The following is a 16,958-nucleotide window of genomic DNA, read 5'->3' on the forward strand; positions in this document are numbered from 1 at the left end:
ATTAGGGCAAAGAAAAAAAAAGATACCTTAAACTGGGAATATATATATATATATATATATATGTATATATATATATATATATATATATATATATATATATATATATATATATATATATATATATATATATTAATGGGTAGTTGTATAAATGAATGGAAGGTACTTGGACCCACTAAAGTTTACAAATAGATTCTATCGCTCCCCCAGTGTTTTTTTTTTTAAATCTCTAGGGCCCAGGATAAATGTATTATAATAACATGATAATGTACTTTCACTGCATATTATTTAAGTAAATAGTAATTGTGTTGCTGATACTTAGAAATTGTCATATAATTACACAGCATATGACTGCGATTTAATTGGTGACCAGACAGTGTTGAACTAACCAGTATTCTCTGTAGGCTTCTTCGCAGAAAACAACAAAGAAACACATTTAAAATACCAGTAAATACACAATGTTGGATTCATAACTGTGAAATAAATTGTAAAATTCTTAGGGTCAGCCATTCGTATTCAACAGAAAATATTGCATTGCAGATGCATACATAGCAGCTTACACCACTTTAAACCCCATCCAACTTAATGGTTGCCTGGGATGTAGGACCTCCTTACATATGAACCACCATTAGTCCACGAAAAAAGTACTGCTTGTAGGACAATTTATGGTTAGATTCTGGTAGGTACTATGATGAGAAATATATGAAGATCTGAGATCCGTAATCATGGGAAGTCACAAGGTAAAACAATTAATTAGTAAGTCAAGAATTCTGTACAAGTGGGAATAGTTTTAGTGGGCTATTCATGGAAGAACGAGTATGACTGATGAGTTTTTGCTAGGACCAGAACCAGAGGTTGTTGGCTCCTCATCAGTCTGGTTGCAGCTTGCTGTCCAGAGGTTAAATGGGAGGAGGTTTAATTGCACCTCCCCCAACACATTAATAAGGTTTTGGTAGCAGTATAAACTGCTTTGTGTGCCCACTATGTAGGAGGTGAGAGTAGGTTCTCACCCTATTGAGAGTGTGCCTTGACGTTTGGTCAATTCATACAGTTTTTGTTTTTTAGAACCAGAACCAAATTTTTGTTTTTGTTTTTTAGAACCAGAACCAGATCCTATGTGAGCTGAACAGCTAGAGACTCCATCTCTGAAGGCAAATACACAACTAGCAGCATGGTATATAGTGCATGGTGCAATAATTAGCAGACATAATATTGTTTCCTGTGATTTATTTATGGATCTCTTTTATGACGAGTGCTGGGAATTAATGCCATCCAGATACGCCACCTCACGAGGTGACACAGCACAGGGAAATATAGCATGGCGGTATGAACCATCAGAAGCAAACGAGAAGGTTTACAAGGGAGATTTTCAGGGGGCGGCTGACGAGGATGGTAGAGAGACAATTGCCCCCTGGACTGCCATGATCTAAAACTTTTAGGCCTCTGTCTCAAGCTTGTTTTTCTTTTTAATTTTGCTGGGCCTGCCCCCACAGGCTGAAGGCTGTCGCTCTTCTCTGAAGATCTTTGATCTGATTGGACCCTGGGGAGCCCAATCATTTAATAGTGTTATCTGCCTATGGCTAACTAGCATGGAGGCCGTAGCCCTACCTTGGACCTGCCACTCGGCCAACTAGATTACCTCCCTGAATGTTTGGCTCTCTAGTGTTTATTTTTCCCTTTGGCTAAACCTTTGTGTCCAGTGTTTCATATTCGCAATAGCAACATATATTTAAACATTAAATTATTTAAAAATGGATTTAAATGCCTCTGACAAAGACAGTACAAGGTATGTGAACATAATTTGATAATCTCTCAAGAATCAACATCAGTGGTCATTTCCAAGACGTTTGCATTGAAATAACTAGCACAATTTATTTTACCTAAACGTGACCTGCTATTTACGTTTCCCCATACATTTACACATTCCTATTCTTTTATTACAGTACAGGAGGAAATCCATTTTGGTTCTGAAGTTTCCTTTTTAAAGATCTCATTCTGGACATGACTACATCCCAGTCCAGGTAGGAGCCTTCCAGATGGCGTGATACCTCTACTCCTGATTCGTAGCTCTTGCGTCCGTGTAGAATTCGCCAGTTGTCAAACGTCACCACTTGACCTGATCATAAAGCAACAATCAATTCATGTGAAATGAAATATTTAGCTAAATATAATAAACACCTAAAAATAAAATAAACTGGAGATTCAGTATTAGTACATGAATGGAATGTTTTTTCAACTAAGAAAATACATTAAAATAAGTGAATAATCTACGACAAGCAGGATATAGGTTTTCATGTCAGTTTTTTTTTAAAGCACTTAAGCGTTTTTGGAAACAAGGGTTCATTTTGTAAAACAGGGTAAAAGGTCCCATAGTTTTATGTCATAAACCAGTGGTCACTCGCGCCCTCATTTCCCATGGACCCTAAATGGAATTCCCACCAAGTTCTTATTACTAGCAGTACTCTGTCTAATCAAACGAACTTCATTAGCATTGCCATAGATTATCAGCTCAGTGTGGTGTTTGAGCATAAAAAGTCATCCAGAAGATCACATGACTGAAAAAATGGCAGCCTCCAGGTCTGCAGTTAAAGAGAGGATATTGGAACAAAATTAGCAAAAAACTAGTTTTTTGTTTTGGAGCGCTAACCTAGATTATATACGGCGACAATACCAGTCACACTCTGATGACCTGTTCATTAATAGAACTGTACAAAGAACAAGAGGACATCCATTCACACTCGAAGAAAGGAATAATCATCTAAAACAGTAATTACAATTAAAATTTCACTATAAATAGACATTGTGTTACCAGATTCAATTGCTGCTTTTAAGATTAGGCTGGATATAATTGGTTATAAGGACAGGACTAGCTTGTTGATCCAGTGAGAAATCAGATGGATCCATTTTGGAGTAAAGAAGGAATGTTTTCCCTTTTTGAGCCACAATTGGAAATTGCTTCAGTATGGCTTTCTTGCCTTCTTCTGGATCAACAACGAGAGTGTCTTTGACTTGTGTGTTTTTTTTCAACCTAAATAACTACGTTACTATTACTGTACACAGAACAGTATTTTGCACTCAAGGGGAACATTTTTCTTCAATGGGACTTCCTCGATGTATGCTCATCTTGTCAGACCCCTTGAATATATGTATTGTATTAAGCGCTGCGTAAATTGTTGGAGCTATATTAATAAAAGATAATAATAATGTGAATCTCTAGATGGAATGCAGGAAAATGCATTGTTGTCCTTCGCTCGTTGTCCCTTCAACTGCTAAGAGTTGTTGAAAATTGAAAATCATGACCGTTGGCAACCATCTTTAATAAAAGCAAATCATATCTCCAGAATTTTATACAGTTAACTTATTTACTAACCTGGTTTCATTTTGAAGGAGAATGTATTTTCTGGTCTGTTCAGAAGGTTGACAAATTCCTTCAGAGAGGAGTAAAATGGCTGGACTTTTTTAGCTGGTATATTGAACACTGAGTCTCTTGTTGCATTATTAAAATTAATCCGGAGGAGACCACCATTATGGTCTAATCTAGAAGAAAAAGAAGCATATTTTCAAATTTAGTAAACTAAATTCAAGTATTACCAAACAAAATTATCATCATTAACTGCTGTACCCTTTTCCACCAGTGGAGGGCAGACATTAGCTTCGTAAAAAATATATTTTCTGGTTTATTCAGCATAATCAAGAACGTGATAATTTTAACAGGCCAAATACACTTACTCTATAATTTGTTGTTTGGATTGCAGTGCAAAATCACAGTAATCAACCCCAGTGTCCGTGAAGTCAACTTGCGTAGACGTGAGAATGTTGAATGCTTCGGGATTCTGCTCTCGAAGTTGATGGCACACGTGGAACCCGTCTACCATTTCACTCTCACCTCCAGATTCTGCTTGTTTCAAGCAGTGGAGAAACTGTACCTGTTACGTGCGATATAAATGACTTGTTATATATCTGCATGCTTCGTATAAACTAACTTTGGCTCAAACTACCGGACCCTTTCGCACGAAAAGGATATTGTCGATTATTTTAGTATGCCATTGTAGTGGTTTTTACAGATCTAGAACAGATGACGGGCAGCGGTTTTTGGAGTACCCCTCACTGGAATAAAGTTCTGTCTTTCTTATAACTTTCATGTGTTTTTTTTTGTAGAAATGACTGCATAAAAATATCACAGTGGAAATCCTTAAGAGGACAGCTTAATCAAAATGATTATCCTGTTAAATATATACATATTTAACCATTTAACCAACAAAGCATGTTTAACATCTGGACAGTAAAGTTCTTCTTACATCTGGTACTGAAAGCTACATTTATAGAATTATATATAATAAGTCGGAGTTTGGGTACAACCTTTGTAATCTTAAAATGTAAAGTTAACAACGTTCTGTTCCAGCTCCATGTATGTTTAATGAAACATGAGTGTATGCTATGATTCTGAATGAACCCCACTCCCATAATGCTTGGCTAGTAATCTGGAGGCAGTGTTGGACCAGAACTTCCAGCATGCTGGGCATAATGTGCGTTAAAGTTATCGGAACATCTGGACAGCTGCTGTTGTCAAGAGAAGCCTACCTTTGTAATCGTTATTGTACTAAAGTTTGATCAGAATACAGTTTTAGAATACTAATTATTTTTAGAAGAAGCCAGTTGATGACATAATAAAACCTGGATTTACTTTCAAAGTGTGCGCGTAAAAGCGTGGTTACTCAGGATGCAGGGAACGGTACAGGACCTCTGAATCCTATGGGTCTGTGTAATTCTTGGCAGACACGTTGATATGAGCTCAGACACATCTGTTCTCATGTATACAATGGCGTACCTATGTTTTTTTTTCTCTTTGTATGTTTACCGTTTCCCCAGTCGACTGTATGAGTTATTGATTTAAAACACAAAATGTTATTTTAAGAAACCGTTTATTCTCCAGGGTTTAGATAAAGAAGGTTCTTTGACATCTTTGTTCATACGTGACTTTGAAAAGGTCTGCCCCTGCAGCAGCTACGGGAAGCATCACCCGTAATCTTGGGATGTTGTAAGTTTCTTAGAGCCCTAAGCAAAATGATTAGTGGAGCCTCATCTATGATGAGAAGAGAGGAATTATAAATATTATAAAGGAGTATATACAAGGAACTGACCTCACGCCCCTTATAGTATACTATACTATAAGAGATAGTATAGAATAGATAGTGAGACAATGGAGAGATAAAGAGTAAGATATAAGGAGACAATAATAAGGTGTGGAGAGAAAGGGGAGATATAGAGAGAAGGGGAGGATAATGAGAAAGAAGAGAAGTAAAGAGAAATCGGGTAGATAAAGAAAAATGGGTAATATAATGAGAAAAAGGAGACTCAAAAAGGGGAGGGATAATGAGAAAGAAGATAGAGATAAGGGAGAAAGAGAGTGTGTGTCAGTGTTGGAATGTTACGGCAAGTATGTCTAAGGGCAAGAACGTGTGTGATTGCAAGGGCAAGTTTAAGCCAGAGTGTTCAGGGCAAGTGTGAATGTAGTGTATGTGTGAGTGTACAGGTATGTGTGTTTATGGGCCGGCATTTGTAAGGACAGAGTATATGTGTGTATTTTGACAGTCTATAGAAGGAATAAAGGGTGCGCCTGAGCCAGACTGAGAGCAGAGACCACTATGGGTATAACTTGGGTGCCGGATAAATCTTGTGGATGCAATCTGGGCAAATCCTGTGTGTAAACTGGGTGGTGGGGCAAATCCTGTGATGCAATCTGGTTGCTGTGGCAAGTCCTGTGGGTGCAATCTGGGTGCTGGCCACCAGGCAAAATTGATCATGATCAAATGTTGCTAACTTTTTGTCTTAAGAAAAATGCACTACTCTCAGGCAGTAGAGTAACGAATTGGCCAGCGATTAACCTGGATCTGGTGTCTATTCACTGGAAGGTGCACTCTAATGCACTTTATGCATTTTAATGCATATGATATATATATATATGTGTCCCTGTAAATTATAATTTCTCCTCCTGCAAAAACTGCTGCAAAAATTAGGACCATGAGGAGTGGGGTGCTGCAGCTTTGGAACTGCAGCTTCTCCAAAAGTTTTTTTTCCTACATGTTAACAAATGCATATTAAAGTACAGAGCACTTTAATATACATTCTTCATTGGTGGGGCTCTATAAGACATTGGAATGCCCCTTTAAAAAACAGATTTGGAGCATTACACATGGTGCCAAATTAGCAGGTGTCATGCTCACCAATGGAACATGGAATGGACAAGCACATCATTATGGATCGTATTATTCTGTTCTTATATTACCACAAGCTCTAGGCTGCCAAGTGGAAATCTACCCTTCCAAGCCTTAGCACTAGAAATGACACCCTTCCCAAAACGGCTGGCTGTCACATACACTGTTCTGTAGCTTTGTAGCTCAGTTGCGGTAACACCCATTTCATTGTGTTCTGTGGAGTAGGGGCTATTATTTTGTTACAAAAAGTTACTTACCCCTGGGGGATATTGAAGAGCTGGATAATCTGTGTGAAGGCTTAATTTCCGTGATGTGTAGGCAACATTATTTGCATCTATCTTGTCTTGGACTTGCCAGGTGTACCTTCAAGACAACAGATATATTACGATGAACCAAGAACATTATCGAGTTCAGTTGATACATCATGAGATTTCTGGGTTCTTTTACAAAGGATAAACAGAATCAGAAATACAAGATGTCATATTGTATGCTATAACGACCTATGTCTGTAACTGCTTGTTTGTTGTATGTTGGGTCACCTTGGAGTTGTTTAGTGTTATCTTCATCATGGACATTAACTCCTGAGTACACGTAACCACGGTACTTTGAATAACACTTTCAACCTTTCCAAAAATAGATCATACGTAACAGCAAGGCTTTCAGGCATTCGGAAATGTTACATTATTTTTAGATATATAACAGTGGTTGAGCTATTAACGGCTTCTTTACTTAATTTACTTACTTTTATTTTTGGACATAAGTGAATAGACCTCATTGATGACATTTTTTCCAATGGCGGTCATCAGAATGACCAGAACGTTGGTTTCTACCCACATCAACTCATGGTAGAAACGGTCCTTATGGCGCTAAGTCTTATTGTTTTATGTTGTATAGGAAACGAGCTGGGACAGTAATCTTGGGTTCTTTCTTGCAATGTCATCTAATATTTAAATACTATCAAACAAAGTAGCTTTTTATTAGTCTACGTGTAAATTGCCGTACTTATGTCAAAAGATAGTCCCTTTTAAAAAAGCATTCTGTGAGTTTTTATAGGGATGTGAAACATCCCAAAGTTTATTGCTCAGTCGCTTAAAGCAAAACACCGCATGTGGCTGCTCTGTATTTCCTTATATGTTTGCAAAATGTTTTATAAAACTCTAAAAAAAAATAATCAGGAATCGGGAGTAGATTTAAATGTAGCATAATCATATCCACATCAGCTAGGATGGAACCTATATTAAAAGTTATATTAAATCATTGAGTTTTATTTTTTTAATTAGTAATGCAGCATATAGTTTGTGATGTGTTTACTTCGTATATGTTGAATGTTCATATTTGGGGTGAAAATGCACTGTAAGTCAACTCTTCTGTTAATGAATTTAGAGAGATTTCAGCCATATTACTCAATACAACCTAACTCTTTAGTTGATGAATAGACAGCGTACAACTGGATTTTCCAGTGAACCAACAATATGAATGAACAGAGGGAACTTCTACTATATATAATATACATGTTTACTCTGTGAGTACAAAACTCAAAAAACCCTAAATATAATTAGTGAGCATGGGGTCTAGAATCCAGTGGCCCCAATATATATATATATATATATATATATATATATATATATATATATATAGTAACTTGCAGTTTTCTTGACCAACAAATACCTACTATTTCTTGAGTTAAAGTAGTGAATGGGCGAAATAATACCCATTCATAGTTGGGTTAAAATACAAAGTACTGAGAACAGCCTGCATTGTATCATCTTTATACCGGTGCTTATTCACCAATAATCATGATTACTGCAATGGATGCACCCTTCTGCCAGTGCACCAAGAATCTGCTACAAAAGTGAACAAACCTTGCTCAGTTGGAATACCAAAACAGCGATATTTTCTCCTGTGTTGTTCAAGTAACAAGATCACGAACTTGCACACTTCAGGTGGCTCTTGTTTTAATATTGTAATGGTTATAAACCAGCTGTATATATTATTAAACGACATTGATGGAGAGGAGGTGAAAACATGTGATCTCAGCGTTCCACAAAGTGACATGTTATGAGTTAAGTGGAAAGAAGTCTAATAATATGACAGTGTAATATTGTTGACTATACAGCTGCCTCCCAGATGCCTTTTAAAACACAATTTTGACACCAAAATGGAGGTCAATGATGTAGTAAGTGTTTTAACATACTATAAGTATAGAAACAATGTGTTCGTGTCTTTGAAGTTTGGAAAGAGTTGTCATCATTAGTTTTCTCCCAATGTAAAGAAATAATTAGACATTTTTTACATATTTATACATATCTATACATATTTATTAAGTGAAAGCAACCTCATATTCTATTTCAGACAATCTTGCATGTCTTCTCAGTGGCCCAATAAGCACTATTTATATAGTTCGACTTGAATGCTGTGGACTTGATTGTCAAGCTTGTCATTCAAGCTGCCATGAGAGTCTGTTGAGTCTGGTGGCCCTGTCGAGCTTAATAGAATCCATAGTTAAGCTCCATTCTCCAGGGTTGTAAAATTAAGTGTACTGAACTTTTTCTTCCGACTCGACAGTCTACTTACATCAAATTTCGCTAAGCAGACAGACCTTTCATAGCAACCTACAGTAAGTTGGTAGTCTCATCGACTAAACTGTTGTTGAGTAGGTTGTCAATGTCTCGTTAGTGAATAGATATTAGGTCAGTTTTAGTGAACTTAGCTGGTCTGAGCAACTTGGCTTGGCCATGAAATTAATCTCTGGAGGTCAACAAGAGTCCATAGTCCTAGCTTCTTGTCACAATGTCCAACAGGAAAATCTGCATACCAACTATCTCCAGAAGAGAACACACATCAACAGTATAAACTACTCCTTCCAAGGTGTTAACAAAACAAATGCCCAGGACAAAGTGGACAAAATACAGAAGGGAAAAAATATATGATGGTGAAGAAAAAGTCATATAAAATTGGGCAAAAATAACCATATGGCTTTGAAAGGACATATTATTATTATTGTAAACAACTTTGTTATACCTTTAAAATGTCATTATGTACTTGGGTTAAATGTATCAATAGAGCCATACCTAGTCACCTGAATGTTCTATGCTTCATCCGTAACACAGATTTTGAAGGTCTAGCTTGTACTTTCTTGTTCTCCCATAGCATCAAGGTGTGATTTTCACATTTATGCAACTAAACGTATTACTTACAATATTAACAACTGCTAGAATTACAGAATGACTTAGTTTACTTACCCACCTACATTTGCATGGCTTCATTATACACAGTAAAAAATGACCCTCTAGATCTATTTCCAGGCCTTGTGGACTCATTAACACGTGCTATAAATGGTTCCATTTCTATTAAAAAAAGGTATTGGAGACACAGAATAGTGTTTGCTGCTACCTTATATTAGCCCTACGGGCTTCTAAAAAGCAAACAAAGAGCTACAACACATATGGGTCGTAACACAAGAACTGCTTACATTATTTATTTTCAAGACTAGCACATGTGGAATAGACCTCATAAACAATAACGTTCCTGCCAAGGGTCCTTTTTAGGAGGAATATTCTCTCTTTACAACCCAAATCCCTCTGTCCCTCTTTCCTCCTCTGATGCCCCTCTTTTGTAGGAGCTCAAAATGTTTGCTGGGTTCAACCCATGAGACAATGATTAATAATTAAATGAGGAGGAATAAGCATATCTTGAAATCCCATGTACATAAAGCATATTTATATACATATGGCAAAAGTTAATCAAACATTACTAGCTTAATTAACTCAGCATAATGACTTGAAAAGCGTTGGATTTGGAAAAGTGACCAATCCCTTTTTTTACTCACAATGAACCATTTTTTTTAATCACTTTTAAATACTATTTTCATCAAATTACCTGCTAATCATATTTTGTGCTGCTCAGTGATTGAGTATGGATAAGAGACCGAGAGGGTTTCTTATGAACAATGCACTTTACATGTTTACTGCACTGCCCTAATGAAGCCAATGAAAAGATTAACTTATACGTCTTAGATCGGAATACGTAGGTTATGACATATAGCCAAACAGTAGCTCCCTAGGTGATTATGTGACCAGCCTATGACTAGCCAACAGTTAGATCCTCAACGTTCTATTGTTTTGTTAAGCCAAGATATTATTAATCATGATAGAACCTCAATATCTTTTATTTGTACCAGCTCTATAATGGTGGAAGTGATATCATCATTGTATGGTAGGACTGAAAGCGTGTAGAGTATGCCAGAGACCGGTTGATTAACACAAGGGCGTCTTTACTAGTTGACCCTTAACCTTTTGCATTACTCCTCTTCATCTCAATATCTGATATAGGTTGAGATTCATAAAGCAGAACACAAAGCATGGAAAAACATTTTTATCAATACATTTTTATATAAATATCCGGCAGTGAATTCCATTGGTGTCACTCCCTTAATCCTGGAATGTGCTGAAAATTCAAAGGGTTGTCCAAATAAGAAGGATGAATTCAAATTAACTGAACTAAAAAGCGTACACAGCGGGGAAGCAGCTCCTGCTCTCAGGCTACACGTAGATGGTTAAAAACAGCTCTTAAATAATCATCAACTTGGAAGGTGTTATAGGTCTACAGAAATAAATTTTCCATCTGTCTACATCAGAATGACAAATTAATTTTGGCTCAAAGAAATGGACACATTATTGGTCTTTACTAACTCTTCCTGCAATTATTTATACTGCTTCTTGATTGTATATATAACATCTCATTCCGAGCCAAACATCTCATTCCCAGTCCTAGTAATGAGAAACAACCTATTCTATTGTATGAACATTTGCAACAACCATGTTCCTTTAATTATGCTCATATTGTGCTCATCAACTGTACTAGGGGAAGACATTAACTTAAGTCATATGTGGCTTACAACTTATTATGGTGAAGGAAAAAAGTCTTGCTTCTATGTTCTAATCTGGAAAGAATGCGGTGTCGTTGCCAAGAACCTCATTTCGCTCTCTCTCTCCCTCTGTATTGAGTTTTAAACTGTTTCAGACAAAGAGGGAGTCCTTGTCCGCAGAACACATTGTTAACCTTTTAGTTGAGGTGGTAGGAAAGGGAATGAATGCAAGCTGAAGCGTTTACTATCTGAAACTAGAAAGAAAGAAAAAAAAACAACATCTTGGATGGGATTCCCTGGCTGTTCTGGTCACAGTGGTGAAACAGCCTTAAGATTACGAAGCAGACTTGGCAAGGAGAATTTCTGCAGAACTTATACATGGAAATGGTAAAAGAAATAAAAATTATATAACTTGTTTTTCTGCTAGAGTATAAAATCCTCTTGGGCTAAAACCTATTTTTGCTTCAGTCTTATGAATCCTATTTTTATGAAAATAATCATGTTACATTCTGCTGCCACCTTATTTAAAATTCATGGTTCCCAAAGATATTTAATTGAAATATACCATTTGAGTTAATTATCTTGAGGACCCCCATCTTAAAAGGTTTTCAAACTGCTAGATAAATTGTGATTACGGTGGTAGATAAATGGAACAGCCTCCTATCATGAGTGGTAGAATGAGTGAGTGTTTAGAGGCAGAAATGGGACAGGCAGTCTGTTTAGGGGGTTTGAGATGTGGCACGGGCAAGCTTTTTAGGTAAATGGAACAGCCTCCTATCATGAGTGGTAGAATGAGTGAGTGTTTAGAGGCAGAAATGGGACAGGCAGTCTGTTTAGGGGGACAGGCAGGCTGTTTGAGGGGCAGAGGTGGCACAGGCAGGCTGTTTGAGGGGCCCATGTAGCTCCGGCAGGCTGTTTGGGAGCACAGGTGGCACCAGCAGGCTGTTTCAGGGGCAGAGGCCTACCACATCAATGTCTGGCTTAGTATATAGTTATGGGAGTTATGCTGCACTACCCTCAATGTCTGGCTCAGTGTATAGTGATGGGATTTATACTGTATCATATCTGTTCAATAATTACTGTATCATATCTGTTCAGTTATTTATTTAAACATTATTTAATGTATTTATAAGTTATTTTTTTTATTTTTCTAGTTTTTATCCAGCTGGCAAATTTGTGCCAACATTAATTACAGTGTCTTTACAGGATGCGCCCTGGGTGCCAAATCCTCTAGGTACGCCCTGACGTTAAAATAATAATATACGCCAAGGTTACTGCTATTACTGGACAAAGTCCTTTCTAGTGTTTGGATAATAATACAGCTGAGTGTCAGTATGGTGTTTCACATATACAATTAAATGCACAGGGCATGTCATGTTTAGTTCTGCAACTGGTGTTCTGTTTATTTTACACTTGTATTTATTGCTTGAATACTCGATGACCTATGTTTGCATTCTGTGTAGCTTGATCATCTACTATGGCTTTGCTTCCGCGTAACCTTTACACAGTTTGAGTTTATAGGGTAATCAAAAACACATAGGGAATAGCTAAAGCAAAATGGATGGATCTGGAGACAATGTGATAATTAGGTTTTATGCATATTTCTATATTTTCCCACTATATTTCTCTTTGCTCCTTGTAAGCAAATGTAAGTTGTAACACTTAAATCCATGCTTTGTCTATATAAGGTAGCCGATATTTTGTCCAGATTACATCTGTCTCCAAGACTGTTTTCCATCAATTTAGATCTGCTACCACTAATTTGGAGGCTTAGCATGCTACGCTACAATCCTTAATGTACCTTATAACAAGGAACTTCCTGCCTGAGATACAGCATGCTCCGAACACGTTCAATCCCTACCCTAAGCTCCTTCACTGCACATGTGTTTCATGTCTTTTGAAATATGACTGACAAGGGCCAGATGAGTTTGCTCAACATCCTGGAAAAAGGCATCGCTTTATAACAAAGAGGATTCCAAAAGCTCACAAGCAACGTGGTTTCTGAGTAATTTTATTTATCGTCATTAAAAAAAAAAAAAAGGCGTTTGACTCAACATACACTAAAACGTGTCATTGATGTTAAGATGAGGTTACGTACCACTACATTGTAAGTTCTGGATAGTTTTGCTCTATTCACCATTTTCACAGTTCCATCATTTCCCTAACAAGTCACCAAATTTATATAGGCTTCTACCCACTGGCATTATGTTTAAAAATGTTAACGCATGTAGCCAGTCTCTAAGCAGTCCTAATGATGGGAGTATTCTCATAGACGGCAGATGTTGTTAAAGACAAATTTACTCAATGAACCCTTTGCCTATTGTATGGTTCTTAAAGCTGCCTTCAAAAACATGAAATCACAGCAAAATTATGATGTCAACAAAATGGTAGTCTGTCATGAAATATTTGGTAAATCTAGCAGTTATGTTAATTCCTTAGGACTCTCTGAGGACTTTATTTGCGGTATGGTTGGCCAACAGAATTCTTTGACCATAGCACAACAGTAGTGGTATAAACTACAAAATATCCAAGAAAGCGCTGGATACTTTGTTAGCAAACATAAGTAAAAGACTAAAACGTTTTATGAATCCATACTGTTGACCCAAAGAGAAATCTGGTTTCCATTGTGAACACAAGGAGGATTTCCTCCCAATGTATAGCTTCAATGTGGGATTTTTGGGGGGGATATATATGGTGTTTTTTAGCTTTAAGTACTTTAAGTTTCAGTAAAATATTTCAGGGTGAAACCACAGGTGTCCTTCCCTAGTTTAAAGACCATGGAAAACCTCAGTTGGAGACATAGAGAATTCTTAAGAGTTAAACTCAATGGGGAATTAACTTATTACAACTTCCATGCCTCCAAAGAGTCCTGTTTTTTGGGAGAAAGCCATCATTTTGTGGCACTGTCCGGCTATCTAATCATAGCTCCCACAAGGGCACCTCATGATGCTGTGCAGATGAGCGCTGCGTGGTGGTTCTTCAGGTAGAGTGGGGGGGTCATGACTGGCATTGGCCCAGTCCACATCGGGAACCACATGACCCTCACTAATTTCTACCTCTTACCACAGCCCCCAACACAAATGTCTCGTTTCAGACACTGGAAATGTTGGGGGGGTTAACTCCTGGTTAATCAAACAAATTATATAATAATACATAATTTTAAACAGATACTGTATGCAAAAGGAAATGTTTTGAAGGAAATAGAGTTAATGTTTAATCCGCAAAATTAAACGTAGCATTTGTTATGGTCTCACGGTCTGTGCAAATCTAATGGTCCAGAAAATTCTGGTGAATATTTCCTCCACGTCTGGCCATGACAGTCTCAACATACTATGCTCCCGACATCTGGAATTTGTCAGATGTGTGTTCATAGCTGGAATTCCACGAGGAAATAAGAATATAGGACGACCCCAGTGCCTACTGTTTTCATTGGCAAGCTCAACAGAACCTTGTCACGTCACCAACAAACAGTAGCAACTACCAAGTATAGTTTATTCAGGGAAAAAGATTCAGAAACTGATACATCTGTCGCATTCCTTCTCTACTGTGTGAAGTCTAAAGTCACGAAAGACAAAAAATGAGAGAGATCTAAGAGACTTAGAAATATGGTCTTGGAAAACGAAGAACCCTTTCACCATTCTGGAAACTTGTTCTCTGTCTTTGTCTCAAATATCTATAACTAGTTGAATAACATACTTAATATAATATATCTAATATATCTACAATATATGTATATGAAACAAATGTAATTATAATTAAAAACTGGCTGAGCATTTTGTAAATTCAGAATAACTACCAGAGGTTTCTCAGTTTTTGTCCGTGTAAAGTTATCGATGTATCTATTGTATAAATTGTCGATGGCTGCCCCAGATATGTTAATGAATGGCACGCATATTGGAATTGGAGCATGTATACCAGCACCCTGTGCCATTGGCACATTACCCTGCTTAAACAGTGACAAGTTTTAGCCAAACTGCATAATATTACTGATGAATGTGCTTAATACCAGTATTTTCCCACTGCGGTCACTGGTTCAGGTCATCTCATTCATCAACACTGTATACCATGTGCATTTGTATGCACTATAGGCAGACTGCTCTTGTGGTGTTATTAGTTAGTAAAGGAGGACAGGTCTGAACCACGCTGACAGAAGCACTCGACATCAGCTTCACACATATAACATTGTCTGTGCGAGTAACAAGGACATTGTGTGAATGAACGTACGTTGATTTTGTGTGAATGAGGGACACTGTGTACTGTATGTGTGTGTGTGTGTATATATAAATACATATATATATATATATATATATATCACACAATATGTGTATTTGTTCTGTGAGTGCATCTGTGAAAGGTTGAGTGTCTACATGTATATATGTGGGTACCCTATAGTGTGTGCTCTATACATATTTGCTTGCTATGTTTCCATATGGTTTTTCCATACTTCTTAGTATGTTGCCGACTACCTGGTATCAGTTAATAAAATTCCAGAGGCTAAATGGTAAATATATAGACTTATTTGCAGTTATAGCGCATCTGCAGAAATGCTGCTGCTAACAGCCGCCAGCTCTGCACTCAGGTTACAAAAGATAAACTCTTTTTCTTAGAATGATGTATACTGCGGTCTTTCTGAGGCATTCAATTTAATAGTCTGCAAAAACATAACCATACCTTTTCTTTTAAGGAACAGACTATACGCATTAAGTATCAACCGGTGGTTCAAATACTTGCTAAAGCAGAATATATTGGGCATTAGAAACTGCATTAATGGACCCAGGTAGTTAACATGTCATGCACAATCACTGGTTTTTAACTGGGTTGTTACTTATTGAATGTGAGGTTTATCCCTCTTAAGGAAATGTAGGCTTGGACAATTGCTTCAATGTGGACCATGATGTTCCCCATATTGCAAAGAACGGTCATTTTCTGCCCTTATTAGTTATTTCACACAAATATATTAAACCTAAAGGCCAGATTATATCCCAGTCTCAGACACAAAGGCTCCTCATAATAAATAAAATATCTATATATATAATATAGCCACAGTAAACTAAGTCAATGGGTACCATATAGTAGGCTTTCCGATGAATTCTGAATGTAAGCAGCAAAATGATCACAACAATTTTATGATGCATGCACTTACCCATAAAATGTAAGCCTCATATATCCTATTCTCTTGCCAAGTGTAACTAATTCCCCTTGTTTGACTGGAGCTCCTTCCAACAGGACGATTCCCACCTTACGTAGAGCGCACAGCCATTCATAGGCACTTTGGTCACTCCTAAGGACATCTTCATAGGACATGGTAGGAATCTGCAGGTCACATCCCCAGTGATGGTGTTCTGTAAAATAGAGTGCTTGGTTATAAATGAATCACATGTTCTTAGTAAAAGCCACCGGCTCAGTGGTCCATTCACACTTCCCTTGAGAACCCCCGTTTCCAGTAGTCTAGTGGGGGAATAATGACATTTATCCATCTGGACTTGCACAGCTATATATTTTACTGCTTTTCAGTTTCACTGCCAGGACACCCTATCCCGCTCCACAAGACATAACATTCATGTGCCTATGGAATCCAAAACAAGAGTGACGTATACCAAAAGTACATATCTCCCAATTAGAGAACATGGCCACCTAAACCCTGTTACTTGAAGAAAAAATAAAGGGAATGAGCAGAGACCGGATCCCCCAAAATATTAAGGACACAGAGCTACCTTTCATTGAGTTACTTTCCTGAAAGTCTTGGTAATAAGCAACAGGCGGGACAAATTCTAGTAAAGTGAGAGAAACACACTTCTTGGCAAATACAATAAGGCAGGATTTGAAGATTAGTATAGAAAATGTAATCTGAATGTGATATGAATTATGACATGGGGATA

General features: G+C 37.3%; 3 protein-coding genes across 4 annotated transcripts in view; 2 read left to right on the forward strand and 1 right to left on the reverse strand.

The window, feature by feature from the left end:
* Window positions 1–3,889, forward strand: part of CCDC34 (coiled-coil domain containing 34) — a 54,793-nt gene extending 50,904 nt beyond the window's left edge. The window contains exon 7 of the mRNA XM_053449174.1: window positions 3,753–3,889. Coding sequence (XP_053305149.1) covers window positions 3,753–3,787 — 35 coding nt within the window. The 3' untranslated portion in view covers window positions 3,788–3,889. The remainder of the gene's footprint in view (window positions 1–3,752) is intronic.
* The window catches only part of SLC5A12 (solute carrier family 5 member 12), a 152,735-nt gene that overhangs the window by 47,422 nt on the left and 88,355 nt on the right, over window positions 1–16,958 (forward strand). The gene's annotated exons all lie outside the window — the stretch shown is intronic.
* The window catches only part of BBOX1 (gamma-butyrobetaine hydroxylase 1), a 29,190-nt gene continuing 14,075 nt past the window's right edge, over window positions 1,844–16,958 (reverse strand). For both annotated transcript variants that reach the window (XM_053449172.1, XM_053449171.1), the window contains exons 4-8: window positions 16,223–16,421; window positions 6,470–6,575; window positions 3,727–3,923; window positions 3,368–3,534; window positions 1,844–2,113 (exon numbers count right to left, since the gene is read on the reverse strand). In XM_053449172.1, coding sequence (XP_053305147.1) covers window positions 1,935–2,113; window positions 3,368–3,534; window positions 3,727–3,923; window positions 6,470–6,575; window positions 16,223–16,421 — 848 coding nt within the window. In that variant the 3' untranslated portion in view covers window positions 1,844–1,934. The remainder of the gene's footprint in view (window positions 2,114–3,367; window positions 3,535–3,726; window positions 3,924–6,469; window positions 6,576–16,222; window positions 16,422–16,958) is intronic.

This window comes from Spea bombifrons, chromosome 10 (assembly GCF_027358695.1).
Source record: "Spea bombifrons isolate aSpeBom1 chromosome 10, aSpeBom1.2.pri, whole genome shotgun sequence".
Classification (NCBI taxonomy): Eukaryota; Metazoa; Chordata; class Amphibia; order Anura; family Pelobatidae; genus Spea; species Spea bombifrons.